Genomic DNA, 20,015 nt, shown 5'->3' on the forward strand with positions numbered 1-20,015 from the left:
ATCAGTCTTGACCCTGTGCCTCATGGTAACAGTCCAGCCCGAACTGCCAAGCCATGTCTTTCCTGGACCGGAATCAAGCATCCTAGCGTACGACGAACACTGCTATGTCCACTTGAATCCTGTTTTTCCTAATTGTGCTGTCCAGTTGTATGTTTAATAATGTATATCGTAAGGGACTGCGATATCAAAGTGTGTGTCCACATCCAATAAAATTATAAAGAAAAAAATAGCCGATACTGAGACCAGGACCAGGAGAAGTTGATGCTGATGCTCAATGCGTATTTGCCCTTTTCAGGAAATATGACCTCCCTGACTCTTGATAATTACAGAGGTATGCAGTTAACCCTGGGTATAGTGCGCGTAGCAGGGCTACGCAGAGGGCAATTAAAAAAACTAAAAACCAGTTACCTGTGTACCGCGGGATCCCCGGGCTGTCCTCCTCCTTATCCTCGCCATACGGGTACTGTTTGAGAAAACTGCGCAGGCACGTGCGCCCGCGCATATGCATTTCTCGTACCCGTATGGCAAGGAAGAGGAGGAGAGCAGCCTGGGGACGCCGCGGTAAACAGGTAAGGGATTTTTTGGTTTTTTAAATGACTGGTAATTTGGATCTTAATAGGCGGGTGGAGGCGGGCGGTTGGCCAACTCCGATCTGCTGCAGAGTGTGCGGAGATTTGCCTACTCTGCGTTCAGCGGTTGAACGCAATCTGCTCACACTCCACGGGCAGAGCGGAGTTCTCCGCCCACGGTTATATGCAGTGTGCTTATTATTTTTAAGAAAATCTAGCTGCAAATTTTACATTCCATACTCTCCTAGCATGGCGCATAGAAGTAGGTGTTAGGGTGTTACGTATTATGGATAACATTTTAACCACGGTTTGTTTTCAATCACCACAGTGTCCCGAGATCCCTGTTTAGGGACTGGTAATAACCCAAAAGCATTGGCGCAACTTCAACTGTGTATTGGGTGAGGTTCTGCGAGGCTGCAAAAACCTGTGTTTCACATTTCAGTATGGTAAATTGAACTGAGTTCGCTCGTGTCACTCATAGGTGTGAAATCAAACCTTGTAGAGCTAAGCCAGAGACTTAGTTTATGCAACATGACCTGCCCATCAGACCTCTGCGAGACTCAGCCCTTAGTCCCACTATATTCAGCATGCCCTATTCCAAGTGATCTTTGAAGACTGTCTTTCCTTACAAGCCAAATCTGTGACTTCCAGCTACCTCAAATTTAACTCATATAAAAGAGCTCATTCTTTTCAAATAGGCATCCTTGATGTGGCCTCTTGCCTGGGGTCCAAAAGAGCCTGGCCATCATCCAAAACCATCCTGCATCCAAAGATCTGGGCACCAGGACTGATGCCAATCTCTTTTGACCCACAGACCACCTCCCAATTTGCCACCTGTTTCTCTCTTAAGGAATCCCTTCAAAATGTCTTTGAGTATATCCCTTCCACTGCTTGCAAAAGAATGGTAAATACTTTAATACCCTAATTACTATGGTAAGATCCTCTTGCTGGGCAGCTCTAAATATTCAATACAGCACCATCAAGTTGTACAGAATTCTGCTGCTAGATTGATCCTTGACATTCCTAAATGGCAACCTACTTTACTAAAACTCCTTCACTAGCATCCCATTATCAGGATAATCCAATGCAAGTTATTTTTTTTTAACATTAGGGCAGTTCAGGACCAAGGCCCCAAATATCTTCTGGATCCATTTTCCTGGTACGCACTGCCAGAGCCTTGGGGATTATCTGGACTTAGATGTCCTACTTTTCCTTGATTCCACAGATCCCATGATGGTGGTCGTTCCTTCGCTTTTGGTGCTGCCAAACTCTGGAATTCCTTGCCATTGCACATTCGCTCTGTTACATCTGAAAAAATGTTCAGCCACAAATCAAAACCTGCCTCTTTTGCTCATAGCTACTCTTGTTCTTCTTACTCCGCTTAATCACCGACTGATCTTCAGCACTGGGATGCCCAGGTTTGAGCAGCTGTGTACTCTATAAAACCATTCATTTATTCATTCATTCATTGCAAATTCAGGACGCAAATGACACTTTGGTGTTAAGAATTTGTAAGGGATGCTCACCTCAAAATAGGTTAGGATGCCCGGCTCCTTGCTATATACACCAGGGGAGCCTGGGCCAGTGATCTGAGCTCCAGGGTTTGTGTCATTGCCAGGGATGGTGAACGACCGCCCATATGTTGGAAATCCCATCAGTAGCTTCTTTGCTGGTGCACCCTTCTCCTTCCAGTAATTCATAGCATACTCCTGGAGACACAATCACAGCAATATGGTCAAGAGTGAGGCAGAGTGTTATGGAACACATCAAAGTTTGCTGCACAATGTGCTTACATCCTATATTTAGCAAAGCCCAGGTCTTAAAGTTGACACATAAACGACACAGTGGCTTTTACAATTCACAAAGAACAGCCATTACTGCTACAGTCACTAATGCATTACTCAATGATGGCAACTGACTGTGCCTATCGCCTTAGGTAAAGGTTTTGTTTTCGTAACAGATTTGATGTCAATTAGAGTCTGGTGGACAAACCACTGGCAAACCAGGTCGGAGGCAGTTATGGTCCCTGCTCCCCTTCTGGAAGACTGGTCACCAGATTTAGAAATCCTCGGCTGCCTTCCGGGAACTCGTGTTTCTGCTGTGAAGCCACTGTGGTGGCACCACTGAATGCACGGATCATTTACTGTATGGACACCATCTTTGATATGCCAGCTCAGCGACGTAAATGGGTTTTCAAAAGCAATCAATCAGGCATTTATAGAGCGCACTACTCACCCGTAGGGTCTCAAGGCGCTTGGGGGGGGGGGGGGTGCCGTTACTGCTCGAACAGCCAGGTCTCCAGCTTCTTCCTGAAGGAGAGGTGGTCCTGGGTCAGGCGTAGGTCGGTCGGGAGGGAGTTCCAGGTCTTGGCGGCCAGGTAGGAGAAGGACCTTCCTCCTGTTGTCGCTCTTCGGATGCGGGGGACGGCGGCGATGGCGTGGCTGGCTGATCGGAGGTGGCGTTTGGGAGCGTAGAAGTTGATTCGATTGTTGAGGTAGATCAGGCCTTGGTCGTGAAGGGCTTTGTGTGCGTGGGTGAGGAGACGGAAGGTGATTCTTTTGTTGACGGGGAGCCAATGCAGGTCTCTCAGGTGTCCGGAGATGTGGCTGTTTCGTGGGATGTCGAGGATGAGTCTGGCTGAGGCGTTCTGGATCCGCTGGAGTCTCTTCTGGAGCTTGGCGGTGGTACCGGCGTAGAGGGCGTTGCCGTAGTCCAGTCGGCTGGTGACGAGGGCCTGGGTGACGGTCTTCCTGGTCTCGGTGGGGATCCACCAGAAGATCTTCCGTAGCATGCGTAGGATGTTGAAGCACGCGGAGGAGACGGCGTTGACTTGCCTGGTCATGGAGAGGGAGGAGTCCAGGATGAAGCCCAGGTTGCGTGCGTGGTCTGTCGGTTTGGGTGCGGTGCCCAGGGCGGGGGGCCACCAGGAGTCGTCCCAGGTGGAGGGCGAGGGGCCCAGGATGAGGACCTCCGTCTTGTCTGAGTTCAGTTTCAGGCGGCTGGTCGTCATCCACTTGGCTACATCTTTCATCCCTTCGTGCAGATTGGCTCTGGCGGCGGCGGGGTCATTGGTCAGGGAGAGGATCAGCTGGGTGTCGTCGGCGTAGGAGATTATGTTGAGGTTGTGTTGCCATGCGATGGCTGCGAGGGGGCTCATGTAGATGTTGAAGAGGGTGGGGCTCAGCGAGGATCCTTGAGGGACGCCGCAGATGACTTTGGTGGCCTCTGACTTGTACGGTGGTAGGCGGACTCTGTGTCCTTCCGTCGAGGACGGAGATGATCCATTCCAGTGCCTTCTCCTGGATTCCGACGTTGCTGAGGCGCTGTACTAGGGAGCGGTGGCAGACCGTGTCGAATGCCGCGGAGAGGTCTAGGAGGATGAGGGCTGCTGTGTCTCCGTTGTCCATCAAGGCTCTGATGTCGTCGGTGGCAGCGATGAGGGCGGTCTCGGTGCTGTGGTTGGCTCGGAAGCCAGACTGTGAGGGGTCGAGGGATCCATTTGTCTCGAGGAAGGCGGCCAGCTGCTTGTTGACGGTCTTCTCGATGACTTTGGCTGGAAACGGGAGGAGCGAGATGGGGCGGTAATTCTTGAGTTCGGTCGGGTCCGCAGTGGGTTTCTTGAGTAGAGCGCTGAGTTCGGCGTGCTTCCAGCTCTCAGGGAAGGTGGCGGTGTCGAAGGAGGTGTTGATAATGTCCCGCAGGTGGGGTGCGATGACAGCGTCTGCCTTGTTGAAGACGTGGTGAGGGCAGGGGTCGGTCGGAGATCCGGAATTCATCATGCGGACGGTGTCTTCGGTGCTGATCGGAGTCCAGGCGCGGAGGGTGGTGGTGGGCGGCGTTGCTGTGGTCGTGGCGTGCGTTGGATGAATGCTGAAGCTGTTGTGTATGTCTGCGATCTTGTTGTGGAAGTAGGAGGCGAGGGAGTTGCAGAGGTCTTGCGATGGGGTGATAACGTTGTTTCCTGCGCTGGGGTTGGAGAGCTCTTGCACGACGTTGAAGAGTTCTTTGCAGTTGTGTGCGTTGTTGTCCAGCCGGTCTTTGAATGCAGTTTTCTTGGCGGCGCGGATCAGTTGGTGGTGCTTCCGGGTGGCGAGCTTGAGGGTGGTCATGTTGTCCGGTGTTGGTTCCCTTCTCCAGACTTTCGAGGGCTCGGCAGTTCTTCTTGGAGCTCTTGAGTTAGTCGGTGGACCATGGGGCCTTCTTGCTGCCGGGTCTGCTGAGCGGGGTCCTCAGAGGGGCGAGTTCGTCCGCGCAGTGGCTGATCCACTTCGTGAGGTTTTCGGCGGCCTGGCTGGGGTTCGCTGAGCTGGCAGGAGGGTGCTGGCTCAGGGAGGTAGCGAGCTGGTCGGCTGTGATCTTGTTCCAGCTTCTACGGGCAACCTGTTGCTGGTGGTGGTGGATCGTCGTTCTTTTGAAGGTGAAGTGGACACAGCTGTGGTCCGTCCAGTGAAGTTCTGTGGCGTGGCTGAAGGCGATGTCTGTGCTGGATGAGAAGACTGCGTCGAGTGTGTGTCCGGCGAGGTGGGTGGGGGTGGACACCAGCTGCTTGAGTCCAAGGTTGGCGAGGTTGTCGAGCAGGGTGCTGGTGTTGCGGTCGTTGTTTTTCTCCAGGTGGAAGTTGAGGTCCCCCAGGAGGATGTAGTCAGCAGAGGGGAGGGCATGCGGGCTGACGAAGTCGGCGATGTCCTCGCTGAATTGGGTGCGTGGTCCCGGGGGTCGGTAGATCAGGGTGCCTCTGAGGGTGGTCTTCGGGTCGGTGTGGATCTGGAAGTGCAGGTGTTCGGCGGTGGTTAGGGAGTTGTCGGTGCTGGTCGTGATACGGATGGTGTTCCTGTGGATGATGGCGATGCCTCCTCCCATCTGGTTGGCGGTGCGGTCCCTCCGGGTGATCTTGTAGCCCTCAGGGATGGCGATGGTGATGTCGGGCGCTGAAGAGGCGTTCATCCAGGTCTCCGTGAGGAAGGCAACGTCCGGGGCTCTGGTGTCTAGGAGGTTCCAGAGTTCGATGGCGTGTCTGTGGACGGAGCGGGTGTTGAGGAGGATGCACTTGAGGTGGTTGCTGCTGGTGTTCGGCTTGCCAGGTGCTGGTGGCGGGCAGATCCGGATGCAGGTGAACTTGCAGGCGTGACAGCTGAAGGGTCCGTGGGTGCGTCTCGGGGTGGCTCGGTAGCAAACTTCCAAAGTTTGTTATTATTGAAAGTCAAAAAAAGCAAAGCTGGCCCTGATGCAGAGTTTTCACCCAGACCATGGGGGTCATTTCTGTTGCTTGCTGTTCAGGACTTCAGGCTTTCCCGGGCGATCCCGACCCAAAACAATTTACTGCACATGGACCACCCTAAAGAGGCAGTGGTCCTGACCTACATTAACCAACTGCACTATTGTGGGTGGGCCGTTAGTCTAAGGTTTCAGGCCTCAAAGCCAGCTGAGGTTCCACCTGCTGAAATAAGGCACCTTTAACATGACAGAGACTAACCATGAGTTTGGCGGACAAGGCATCTGCTGGGTTTTGACAGGTTCCCCATATCCACCATACTCTAAAAAACGTCATACTTTTCAACATGTCAAGAGATATACAAGAGATGGAGCAGCGCTCTTACGCAATTGTAGTAGGCATAGTCTCCCAAGTCGTTGCTGCCTTTATTCAGAGGACTGTTGAAGCCTGTGGTCCTGTCCCAGGGTCCATGGAAGTCAAAGGTCATTACGCTGATGAAATCTAGAAGCCTTACAAAAAAAAAAAACACAATCACTTATCCAAGTACGGCACGTTATTCGTGTCGAGACGTTTGAGACACACCTGGATATACAGACATTAGAAAACACTGTAAAAACTGGTGCAGCACCACAGCTAGCAGTGTCTTCACAAATGAATTCCAGAACAAAAGGAGCACAAGTTAACGAAGGGTTGTAGGTGCTACACACTCTGGGTAGAACCAGTCCTATTTCCACTATTACCCAAATATTTTAAGAATCTTCTTACAAACTAGCCAAGAAACCTAGGATTAACGCTTTAGGTGACAACTTGATAATGAATAACCAACTAGATATGGTGAGCAAAACCTGCAATTACTAATTTAAACTGTAAATGCTGCCTGTCCTCCTCCCCTTTCCGATTTGGAGTAGTTATAGTTCATTGCATAATCTGGTCCCAAAATTATACCACCTACTAGTGACCATTGCCTTCTTAACCAAGCTGCTACTGGAGAGTGAAATACACCAAGGAAGTCTTGTCAGGTGTTTGTACCAGTCACCAAATAACCAATTCCCTGGATCCAACCCTTAAGTCTATACCTGCGTTCTCTGTCACCAAAACACTAACACTCTAGAGGCCACGATGGAAGCGGGCTGTGTAATCCATTGCCGATTCATTTGTGCCTCAGCCCACCCCATACACGTGGCAGAGTCACCAAAGAAGAGCTCTGACAAAATGATCCAGAAGTGTAGTTATGCAGTCTGTATAAACACCATTAGGCAGAGATTTCACCGAAAGTAAGACACTGGAAGCATGCGCATGTTGGAAAGTTCCCAGCAGTGGCAAGTGTTAGAACTGCCTGGCCTCATGTTTCCTAGTGCTGTAGAACCCAAGGCCCTGAGACGTGGCAGTGCCCATCAAAGAGCGGTCGCCACTCACTGCCTAGGACTGGAGATAAGCGCCATCACTCATCAGAGGAGCTGGCACACCGCCTCAAAAAGCTTACAAGCTCCATGTTCCACACAAAGGCCACAGACACTAATAACTTATCATTGTCATAAGTTAAAATGAAATTTCCCAAACTAGGTACCGGGCGCTATTACTCCACCAAGATTAATCAGCCTCCATAAGCCAACTCTATGGCCATCACCCCCCCACTGTGGGGTTACTCCCATCCACCATACGGAAGGTGCCAACAAGAGGTCTTTGGCACACCAAGGTAAAAAAGGTGAAAAGTCAGACAAGTCCATCCTTCAAATGGAACGAGAGTGTAAGGATATGAAACCCAACCCACTGGTTTGCACTTCAGAGAGACCCTCAGTGAAAGCCTCTGTGTGCATGAAATGTCTTCCTAAAGTGAAAGGTTGCATCAGTTTCCTTTTGATGGCAGCCGTCCGCTCCATTTGGGGTACTTACGCTCCAATTTTTTTAATTTCGTATCCAGTGTCAATGGTTCCTTTGGCACTAGACACAGCCGCAGCGACAAGCAGTCTGGGGCGCCCTGTCTCTTTGCCTTCGGCTTCAAAAGCTTCAAGCAGTTCCTGGTGAAAAATACAGACAAGAGTCACAATTGTTATGCATTCCTGTAACCTGCAAAGGATATTTGTCTGCAACAGTACGTCACCATGATCAATACACTAACTTAGGGGACCTGGGTCAATGTGAAACCTTCTCACCGATTCACTTGTTCACGTGTTCACCTACAATGTCACTCCTCCCTTATCTTCCTGTTCCATGACCTGTTCGAGGTGCTTATTTACTAGCCCACTGCACCGCCATTGCGTCACAGTTATTGATGCACTGGCAGCACAATGGCCTTCCCCATATTTACACGGCCATGTAAAGTCACCCTGCATGACTTTTCATGGCCTTGTAAAAATGTTTCCCTTTCACACATAACTGCGTGAAAGGGGCATTCCACTGGTGTTGCTGTGAGTGTTCCCACGTCACATCCATGCAACTTAAGGCATTCCCAGATTTACAAAATTTTGTAAACCTGGGAAGGCGCCAGAATCCTACGCCTACCCAAGGGAGGAATAAGGAGGTGCGATGAGGAGAAATACTTTTATTTCTCCTCGTTTGTAGGTCTTGTTTAGGCAGCGCGCATGCGCTGTCTCAGACATCAAGCTATCTGTATCAGGGCTGAAACTCCACCTACTGACTGGTAATTTCTCCTGCCGCTTGCCATTAGTAAACTCTGGCATTGCTTTTCTATGCGGGCTTATCATTGGCTGTAGATCGATGCGCAACTTCCGTTTATTCTGGAAGCAGCACCGCCTAGCTGCAGTTTTCATCTGCTCTTTGTTGTTCATGTGTGTCCAAAGGAATTTTCTTTTAAAGGTTCCACTTGCGCATCCATAATCATTACGGAGCTCATCAAGAGCGTCGCGCTGTTAATTATACATAATCAGCACCGCGCTCGTCATGAGCAGCACTTGAGTCTGAGCTGCATTTTTCCGTTGACCCGCAGGAGTGTATGTTTCTGGTGTGTGTCTGCAGACAAACAGGGGCTTGCATAAATGTAAACGCTGATATGACCGGCCATAGCAGGACTAGTCTTTTAATGTCACAGATTCTGGTCTCCTTGCATGGGCGTCCGCGGGGGGGGCAAGGAAGGGCGCTTGCCCCCCCTGGAGTGCTCCTCCTTGCCCCCCCTGCGGCCATCCATGCTTTTACAGACGCCTTTTGTCCGTAATTACGGGCCCTGCAGGGAGCAGAGCTGTTCCCTGCCAGAGGCCTCAACTCCCTGATCGGGCGCCTCGCACTCCTCCTAGCAGCCCCTCCCGCCCATTGTCATTCTGTCTGTGGCTGATTATCACAAACAGAATGACAATGGCCAGTTTGAGCTGCGCGCCACAAGCACGAGTGGTTAGGTCTGGACACAAAGACCTCCTTTTAAGACAGTGTAGCTTGAGAGCAAGAGGTCTTCTGAATGAAGTTCTGGGGGGGGTCGATGCATTATTCTCCCAAGTCAAAAATTGAGGTTGCGCCATAGCCCGGATTTCAGATCCCACCAAAACGTACACAGACTCGTGCCAATAACATATCTATCTGCCAGTATGCACCCTATCATGTCTGGCAGGACATGCCGACCCTGTGTTTCACCGCCTCATATCCCCCTGCACCCCACTCCCCACTGCCTCATATCCCCCTGCACCCCACTCCCCACTGCCTCATATCCCCCTGCACCCCACTCCCCGCGCTCAGGGCCGGCTCTAGGGCGGTGCGACCGGTGCCACCGCGCCGGGTGCTGACTTTGTGTAGGGGGCGCTAATATGATTTTAAAAGCACCTGCTTCTTTCCTGGACTCCTAGAAATTTTCAGCCACCAATACAAATGTCTAAATGACTGCAGTGATTAATGCACTTCTTAGAGAGGGAGAGATCGAAGTTTTGTGTAATGGAAGTTTCTACTCATCCTAAGGTAGCGCAGAGGGTTAGTATGCTTGCTGCAAAGAACGTGCAGCTCACAAAGTGCGTATAATGTAATGTAAATAGGTCAGTGGGTCACACTTTTGTCAGAGAGACCATATTGTTGATAACTCTTTATGAGTTAAAATCCTAATGTGGAACAGTGAGCAAGTAACTTATGAAAGATGCATGCAAACTGTAGGGTATGGGCTAGAGCGTTATGATTTCCCCCCAGCTTTTCATTATCCTAATGTGGCAAAATGGGTTAATTTGGGTAGAAATCAATTCTTATTAATAAAGGGAACCCCCCCATCCATGGTGCTAGGTTTTAAATTCTAGGTTTCTGATTCTCCTGGCCAAGCCCTCTTAAACTATGCTGCCTACCTGTACGGATGACCTGTGACTCCTACACCTTCTTGTCATCTCTCTTATGTAACATTTCCTATGCACTGTTTACACACTTATGATTGATTGTCTCTATGTAATCTGTGTAATGTAAAGTGTTCTGACACCTTACACGGATAGGAGCGGCGCTATAAAATTAATTAAATGCACCTGAGACTGAATGGTTACGGAGGCTTGAGGGGCGCTGTGAAAGGATGGTTATGAAGAACCTGTAGTGGAGGTGGTCATTGGGGGTGCCAAAAAGCATTGTCGCACTGGGCGCCACGAGCGCTTAAGCCGGCCCTGCCCGCGCTTACTGCCTTATATCCCTCTGTACCCCACACCTCGCGCTAACTGCCACAACATATCCCTCTGTACCCCACACCTTGTGCGCACTGCCACAACATATCCCTCTGTACTCCGCACATCACGCTCACTGCCACATATGCCTCTGTATCCCACTCCTCACACTCACTGCCTGATCGCTCATTTTACCCTGCCATTCATCTTCTACGTGTTCTCTCCCCTTCCACTCGTTCTACCTCTGTTCACCCCCTTACTTCTTTTAGTGCCTTACATCTTTCTCAATATCTCTACTTCTTTTCCTCTTCAGTAACATCTGTGGCACATCTCTGCACTTCCATTATATCAACGCACCCCTCTACCTCACCTGTCTACCTCAGTCTTTATTATTCCCTCTTCCTCAGCTGTCTCTACATGTCTATGACACACCTCTCCCTCTCTCTACCTGGCCCCCTCACGTTCTACGACTGTTATTCTCCCCTCTCCAGCTTTGATTTACCAGTCTCTGCTCCTGAATCTTTTTCTTCTACACCTCACTTCTTTGTCTAGCCTTCACCCCTCGCTACCCTTCTGTTTGCCTTACTACGGTCTTTACCCGACCCACCTTTCAGTGCCTCTTCCCATTTCGCCTCACTCCCTCACAGCGCTCTCCTAGCATGCATCTGTTTCTCCCCTCACCACCATGCCTGTCTCTACCCCTCCTTATCTTTCTAACCAGCCTAACTTTCTACCTTCCTGTTATTCCTGGTAGCGAACCTTTCATTTCACCCCTCCGGTTGTATTACCTATGCATTCAAATTGAGTAGGTCATTGCTGTGCTCCCAACCAGACATCGAGACCCAGTCCCCTAGCCTCTCAACATGCCCAGATATAACAACAAGCATTGGCATAGCCAATTGGTCTCGCCTTTGGGACCTGCTGCAGAACTAAATACTTATACTGCCGGCATCATACTTACCCAGCGCCAAGACGCCTCGGCAAAAGTGAGCTATACAAGTTCTTCAGTCAGTGAGTCAGTCATAAGGTCCCAAAGGCGAGACCTATTGGCTATGACAATGCTTTTTTTTCTCAGGTTGGCCTGAACATTACCCGATCCTGATTGTCTACCATTTTAGCCCCTCCCCTATTGATTAACATTAGCCACGCCCCTTCATTTACCAGGTTCGCCCCCCCCCCTGGAAAAATTTCTGCGGACGCCCATGTCTCCTTGCCTGTAGTCACCTTAGTAACCGAGAGTAGAAACAGCACCTGGGACGTCTCTCTGTCTTGCTCGCACTCTCTCTGCCAGCCGTTCTGTGTTGCCTGCTGGTGTGTCTCTAGCTTCCATTAACTCATTTAAATCAGCCCTCATACACCTTGAAGTGAGACTCCCATCACACCCCGGGCTCTCACGACGAGGGCGAGAGTTGCATCCACGGGCCCCCTATCTGTACGCCCTGCTATCATGTCCGAACTTTCCACTCTCTGCCATCTATAAAGAGCACACTCACCTCAGGAGTGCACCACTGCTCTCTGTCACCAGAGCACACGATGAACACCTCCCACATGTGTTCTTTCACTCTCTGCCATCTATAAACAGCACACTCACCTCAGGAGTGCAACACTGCGCTCTGTCACCAGAGCACACGACGAACACCTCCCACATGTGTTCTTTCACTCTCTGCCATCTATAAAGAGCACACTCACCTCAGGAGTGCAACACTGCTCTCTGTCACCAGAGCACACGACGAACACCTCCCACATGCGCACTTTCACTCTCTGCCATCTATAAACAGCACACTCACCTCAGGAGTGCAACACTGCTCTCTGTCACCAGAGCACACGATGAACACCTCCCACATGTGTACTTTCACTCTCTGCCATCTATAAAGAGCACACTCACCTCAGGAGTGCAACACTGCTCTCTGTCACCAGAGCACACGATGAACACCTCCCACATGTGTACTTTCACTCTCTGCCATCTATAAAGAGCACACTCACCTCAGGAGTGCAACACTGCTCTCTGTCACCAGAGCACACGACGAACACCTCCCACATGTGTACTTTCACTCTCTGCCATCTATAAAGAGCACACTCACCTCAGGAGTGCAACACTGCTCTCTGTCACCAGAGCACACGATGAACACCTCCCACATGTGTACTTTCACTCTCTGCCATCTATAAAGAGCACACTCACCTCAGGAGTGCAACACTGCTCTCTGTCACCAGAGCACACGACGAACACCTCCCACATGCGATCTTTCACTCTCTGCCATCTATAAAGAGCACACTCACCTCAGGAGTGCAATCATTCTCACTGCGGCACACAGATTACTGTTTGCTTATAAGTTTAAAGAGCTCTCTCAGAAAATTACTTCCTGCAGATCTTTAAATTGTCGCTCATCGATGAATTTCTTCACATTTTCCCCTCAATCATCTAGTTTAAGTATCTGTCAAAACCTATTACTTCGGAGTTGAAAGAGGCAACTGGCGAGAGGAGTGGTCTCTGAAGCCTTGCAGGTAATTTTCAACCCAGAGGGAAGAACAAATTTACTCCATAATGGGATTTCATAATACACTACGCATTTTAACAATGAGTTCGGTTATGCATCAATGTATGCGTGGTGTAAGTAAAGAAATACAGAAAAATAAAAAATAAATCCAACTCGGGTCGCTATTTTCCTAGACGTTGTTGAAGTTCAGGGAACTAGAATGTACACAGCAGTTTTTAACTAGGGGAGGCTGTGTCGTGCATGCTGGTCCCTGGCCAAAACCAATTTCCGTATCCTGTGAACAGGGGCAGCCGTAATGATGTAAGCGACGTAGCACCACTTTTTTGATATTGTGAAAACAAGCATTTGCAATGCAATAGGTCTCGCAGTTATGCGAGTTTGAGCTATTGACATTGTAAATAAAGCCTTTTATTTTTGTTTTCGTTATTAAAACATAAATAAAAGGCATTGTCATTTACAATGCCAATAGCTTAAACTTGCATAAATGCGAGACCTATTGCATTGCAAATGCTTGTTTCCTCTTTTTATGCGTGCTGCAGAGGAAGGTGTCTCTTTCTGCACAAAAACAATCATCCCCTCAGCGAAGGCGCCCTTGCAAAATGACGCAAGGGTGTCTGCGCTGATGCTCAGCTGCTGTTTGTGCGCCAGTGCAGGGGCATAGGACAGGAATGCACCGTATCTTGTAGATACAACATATTCCTGCCCTTTTATTTTGACGCACGGCAGCTCAGCAGGAAGGCTTATTGCACTGCCATGCATCAAATTATTGTAAAAGAGGCCCTGAGTGGTTATGGCTTGCTGAGGATCAAGCCATGAGAAAACGGCCACAAACTCTCACTCCTCTACTACAGCAATGGTTCTAGGATGCTAGTACTGCTGCAAGGGGTTGGGCAATGTAAGGATTAGCAGAGGAGCCCAGATTCTACAAATGGCCAAACTTTTCCCAAGCAATGTACTAAGAAGCCCTCATTATCCCCAGAGCAGCAGACACTCCCTTACATTTTCTGCGTGGCATTTAGAGGTATGGAGAGATTGGTCAGGAGTTGGGGGGGGAGGGGAAAAGGGGCATCTACTTATTCCCCAAGGTGAAAGTTAGGATGTGAACACATCTCACTGGCCATCACTTAGCAGGGCTGCGGAACAAGAAAAGGCGTGTGGGAAGCCATGGAAGATGGACAGCGTGTGGGGAGGAGGGGACTATGGACTGGCACAGGATGAAGCTATGGGACATGCTCACCATGTGAAGGGCAGAGGGCACATGACTGGACTTTGTAAGGAGCCATGGAACAAAAACATGCGAGGAGCCTGGGAATCACAATAGACCATGTGAGGAGTCATGGCCACTGGCACAAGCTTACAGAGCGAGGAGGGGGCAGCATGAATAGGCAGTGAAAGAGGATGGGGTAATATGGACATTTTATGAGGGGTGTTGAAGAAAAGTACAGACAGTCAGGGTAGCGCGGAGCGCACAGGCAGGCACTGGGGGAGCTCGGGAGTCGAGCAGAAAGGCAAAAAGTGTGTGTACACCAGAGGCACATGAACACAGTGTGAGGAGCAAAGGGCAAAGGAACAAACAGTGTGAAATGCACTCTCACATGAACAGTGTACAAAGGATAAAGCGCAAGGACATTTGCTGGGAGGAAGCCAGGGCACATATAAAAAGATGGACCCACATGGCAGGCAGCCTAGGCAGATGGGTACACATGGGCACAGGTTGAAGAGACAGGGGCACATGGAGAGACAGTCTGATTCAGACAATAATTGTACATTTATGGGTACCTGGGCAGTTGCAAATTAATGGAGTAGATTTAAGATTTGTACGCAATTAACAGACTTATTTGGCGTGCTTCAGACTAGTTTGTGATTTGCAACTTATGCACCATGCTTATTACTCCTAATCCTAGGCGGAGTACACACATGCGGAAGCCCCATCTGCCCGGAATTAGGATGTTCATTTGCTTTCACAACTATTTTTTAATCTCAGTGTATACTCAGAGTAGTTCAGCAGCATGATGCAAACTGGGTCTCCTCTGTAGAATGTGACGAGGGGCCAGTGTCTCCCATAGCTGACAGATAAACATTGACCTTGGCCTGGATGAGGACCACTTAAGTGTTTGGGACCTCGGAAGTGTTTGGGGCCCACTAAAGGGGTGAGGTACTTCCATGCCTCAAGGCTGCAGTGGCTTGAGTTACACCCTGGAGTAGTGTTTCGATGGATGTTCACCTCATTTACATTGCATTCCCTCGACTAAATAGCCTGATGCGCCCCTGGAAACACTCATTAACCCTCAAGGTGTTCCTAATAAATACTCATGAGTGACATCAGTGCATGCAAGACTATGGCCATCCCAGCTCTGTGAATCCATTTTTAGAGCTGCTTTCAGAGTTTGTGAATCTTTGTGTGTCCGTCTGCTATAGACACAGTCAGATTTTTGGGAATTTGGCCCAGTGTGAGGAGCCGGGGCCAAATGGATGCAGTGAGTGGGGTCCAAGGATACATGGAGAAATTGTGAATAGCAGGGGATAGCGGGTTGATGGAGAGACCGTTTGAGGAGTAAGACAACCACAGCTGCATGGGTAGACAGTATGAGCGGCTTGCATCGAGTAGAAATACAGGGTAAGGCAATGGGCATCAATGGTCCTTGTGAGAAGCTGAGACTATACATAGGCGAGGGAGGCTCTTGGACACAGCGAGTGGGGCTAGAAGGAACATGGGCAGTATGTGATGAATTAGCAAATAAGACAGCACAGAGAGTTAAACGTGTGCCAATCACTGGCTCTGTCCTAGTTCTACTATCCTTTCGAAAGTATGGGAATATTGTACAATCTCAATATCATAAGACAACCCCCTGCTATCTAAAATGGCTTCTAATGACAAGTTCATCAGATTTTAGCCATTTACTCTGCCTGTGACAGTTTTAGGAATGGCCTCAGCTGCTCCCTACAGGTAGGGCAGTCTCTGCATAAATTTCAACTTTATACATGTTCTCTGACCTGAACCAGGACGGTGAAGCGCTGCTTGTCCTCTGGAGGGCTCCCTCTGTCCGCATTCCCTGGGTACACCCAATCCAGGTCCAGTCCGTCGAATCCATACAAACGCAGCCAGTCAATCACCGACACAATGAATATTTTACGGTTCGCCGCAGAGGCGGACATAGCTGTGAATCTACAAAACTGATCAATCACAAGGTGCTCTTGCTACATGGGCATATTTTACACCCTGGATCCTCAACTGCAATCACTGTGGTAATCAGTATTGACATTTCTAACTTTGTGACTTTACTTATCAATTTCAACTTCAATGAAAGCTTGAAACCTCATTAAATATTAGGAATATAATCCCCAGCTTCAGTCTACCACTTGAACAGAAGTACAACCACACATTTCAGTAATCATCTACAACTTCACTTTATACGTCCCCTTTCAGCCCTGAGTTTAGACCTATGTCCATCTCTAATCTCACTGACTATTCCCTTCTTTAACTTCATGGAACATCTTCTCAGACTTCACTGTCTCCTTCATAGTCTTACTATCTCCTCCAAACTCTACTCTCTGTTGGTTTGTCAATGTAGATCACTGACCACACTCGCATCCCAAAGTAGAACATTGATTCTAAAAGCAGCTCTTACTTTGCCGTGCCAAAGGTCCATCCTCCAATCGCCAACAGAGTGAGAAGTTCGGGATTCCTATGGAGCAAAAAACAGTTTTATTATTTAGAATGATTACATTCAGTGCAAAATCTCACCCAAGAGGTTTAACAATATCATCCTCCTGAGACACTTGTAAGGATGTTATAGTTAGGCTCAGATTCCACTCGTACAAAACCATTTGAATTCAACAGTTATAGTTACCTGAGCCAACTATAACTCACGCCCTCGCAATGCACTGCTAATAACCTCACATGTTACATCACTCATGACATGGTCAGTGACATCACTCATGACATTGCAAATTACATCACTGATGACATCCTCCACTGAGTGTAAGTGTTTCACAAACGCTTTTGAGACTTCTAGATATATACTAAGCTAAATTACTATTTTTCATGTACTACTGAGCAACACCATTTCTAACATATGTCAACTGAATGACCATTCATTTATAATGGTTGTATGAGTGAAATCTGAGCTTGTAACCTGTGTTTTTTTCAGTAAATAAATATCAAGGTAGAGAGTATATCATTAGGTTCTTCTATCCTTAAATAGTATCAGGCTCCCTATAGTGGATACGTTATATAATATTCTCTAACTTGATTAACTATGTGTTCAGAGGCCACGCCCCTTTTTACAACACTCTGCAATGCAGCTCTGTGGCACTTACTGGAGGTACCTGGTGAGCTGGTTGGACCCCAGGGATACTCCAGATTCAAGGGGACTTTATCCCCCAACTTAAAACACGCCATAGGGTGCCTCTGCACAGTGGTAAAGGGTGGGGGCGGGGCCTGAGGTGACGTATGCAAACACGCCCTGTGACGCGTTTTAAGTTGGGGAAATAATTCACCTTCAATCCTGAGGGCCCCTGGGGGCCAACTAGTCCACCAGGTGCTTCCAGTAAGTGCCACTGCGCTGCGTTGCAGAGAGGTGGTCCTTTTTACACCTCTCTACAATGCAGCTCTGTGGCGCTAACTGGAGATAACTGGTGGGCTAGTTGGACCCAAGGGACACTCAGGATTCAAGGGGACTTTATCCCCTAAATTAAAAAGGGCCAGAGGGCGTGTTTGCACATGTCAGCTCAGCCCCCTCCCTTCACCAGTGTGTAAACGCGCCCTTTGGCACGTTTTAAGAGGTAGTTTAAATCTCCCTCCCCTATTATGTACTAGGATCTTACAGAGGAGGACATGCTAATCACAGGGGTACCCCAACGCATAGTGTTCCCCAATGTATGTAGGTGTTTTAACTGTATTCTAAGTGTCTTTTACCATAGCACTGGCTCTAGGACTGATTAGTCAGAGCCAGTTACCACCAGTAGCCATCTGAAATTTTTTTAAAAAACTGCACCAAAACCCAAACACTTATAAATTCACCCAGGCAGTCACCTTGCCGTACTCTAATCATTGTCAGTACCCAAGTACTCATGCAGTGAGCCAGGCTTTAGCACATGGACTGCTTCAAACCCCTATCCACTATGCTTACAGTCACCTAAATAACCAACACACTTATAGTTCTGCACTTATACATTCACCATACACTACTAATGAATTATTTCAGTCAATTAAGCTATACACATACATTCAAACAAACTTTCACACATTAACATACAAATATAGTTTTCTTTAACCAGACGTTAGTTCTGAGAAGAACTTTTTTTCTTTTATATATATATTTTTTTATTTTTATGAACGATTGTTATTTTTTTGTGTTTAAAAAAAACAAAAAAAGAAAAAAAAACAGGAAACTTCAGGAATTAACAGCCATTCTCAGCAAAAAAAAAGCAAACAAAAGTCTAACAACGATGATTTTTTTGCGCCGCACACACTGCTTCAACAGACTGCTCTGAATAGGATATTAGTTTGTTGCACTTTACGCAGTGCTGCTTCAGTAGAGCAAATTCAGGACGTATGTCCGGTGCTGATGGTGATGTAGAACTGCCAGAGGTACCAGGCACTGCAGGTGGAGGGTTCTGTTGTGCTCTCCTGCACTCCTCCCGAGCCAGATTCACTGGATGCAGAGTCTTCAGGTGCTTGTATATCAAGGCAGTAGCGCAAGAGTATTTTTTCTCAGCACTACCTCGGGACAAGACACGCTCACAGATCTTGCAGGTTACTTTGGTGGCGTTCACTTTCTTCTGCCCCTCCAGAAATGTGAAAAACTTCCACACCACTGATTCTGGCCTTTGTGGGTGTGGTGCTTCCGGTAAAAATTCTTCCTCTGAAGAATTTTCTTCCTCGTCCTGTGCCTGTTGTCCTGAAGCCATGATGTTGGTTTTATTCTCAAAAACTCCCCAAAAAAGAGTAATGGGAATAGGTTCTTCCAAGCTCAGAGATCACTCTCCAAAGAAGCTCAAAGAAGAATGATGGAAATGGGTGGGGTCCTTCAATTGTTAGAATGGGAAATGTTATGAACCAATGAAATCTTATTTTTCAGGTCACATGGGGTCCGCGCACCCATCGCGACTTTGGGAATACAAGTTTATTACAAGTAAAAAAAAAATTCTATGAATAGCTTAGATACTGTCTTGCCCTAATATGTATATTAAAGAAATATCATTTTAGACATAAAAAAGTTGCAGGAATCGCGCACCCACCACGTCGAACAAGTATATGACATCAGGCTTAAGCGCGCGAGTGTCGCGTACAGTAATGCGCATGTGTCGCGAATGCGCGGGCGCTGGAGTCACGTACCGGTCGCATAGTGATCGCGCACATCTCAGAAAATACGCACCCGTCGCACACCCTACGTGGATCCTTCACAACATTTCTAAAATGGCGGCTAGGTTCCGCATAGTGATCGAGAAAGGTACGCTTTGGGTGCGCGACTCCCAAAAAAAAATTCACAAAAAAAAAAAGAAAACACCAAAGAAAAGAATATACATATATTAAAATAAAAATATTTAACAAAACACTATTTGTTTCCATATTTTAAAAAACATTATTTCCATTTATATTAAAAATATATAATGTAATTTAAAAAATAAAATATGTAAAAATACACAGTTAAACTGTAGAAGATCTGTACAAAAAAATACATAACTAATTACATTTAAAAATTATCATTTAAAAAACCTTTGAAATTCACTGAAAAAAACCATAGGTTTCAGGGCTGTTATAGTTAGCTGGCCATTTCACTCGTACAAAACCATTGAAATTCTTCAGTTATAGTTAGTTCTGCTAACTATAACTCGTGCGCCCGCAATGCACTGCTGATGATGTCACACATTATATCATTCATGACATGGTCAGTGACATCACTGATGACATCATCCACATGACAATCAGATTCACCCCATCATACACTAGTAGAATGTTTCATCACTCACTGTAAAATACAGAGTACCATATTTGAATCCATTGACACACCAATACAAGTTTCTAAAAACCCACTCAGTGATTCCTAGATCTACACACACAGCTAATCACTTACCTATAGATTCACTCATACATGCTGTCAATAATCAATAGAACACTATCAAATATACTTATACACCTATATCGACATTACACACAGCACAC

General features: G+C 47.7%; 1 protein-coding gene across 4 annotated transcripts in view; it reads right to left on the bottom strand.

Annotated features, from left to right (window-relative positions):
- Window positions 1–20,015, bottom strand: part of LOC146859306 (uncharacterized) — a 300,182-nt gene that overhangs the window by 174,408 nt on the left and 105,759 nt on the right. For 3 of the 4 annotated variants that reach the window (XM_085649971.1, XM_085649973.1, XM_085649972.1), the window contains 5 exons: window positions 16,477–16,533; window positions 15,842–16,013; window positions 7,675–7,799; window positions 6,167–6,290; window positions 2,096–2,278 (listed from right to left, as the gene is read on the bottom strand). In XM_085649971.1, the coding sequence (XP_085506097.1) occupies window positions 2,096–2,278; window positions 6,167–6,290; window positions 7,675–7,799; window positions 15,842–16,013; window positions 16,477–16,533 (661 nt within the window). The remainder of the gene's footprint in view (window positions 1–2,095; window positions 2,279–6,166; window positions 6,291–7,674; window positions 7,800–15,841; window positions 16,014–16,476; window positions 16,534–20,015) is intronic. The other variant, XM_085649974.1, reaches the window with a different exon arrangement.

Source organism: Triturus cristatus, chromosome 3_2, assembly GCF_964204655.1.
Source record: "Triturus cristatus chromosome 3_2, aTriCri1.1, whole genome shotgun sequence".
Taxonomy (NCBI): domain Eukaryota; kingdom Metazoa; phylum Chordata; class Amphibia; order Caudata; family Salamandridae; genus Triturus; species Triturus cristatus.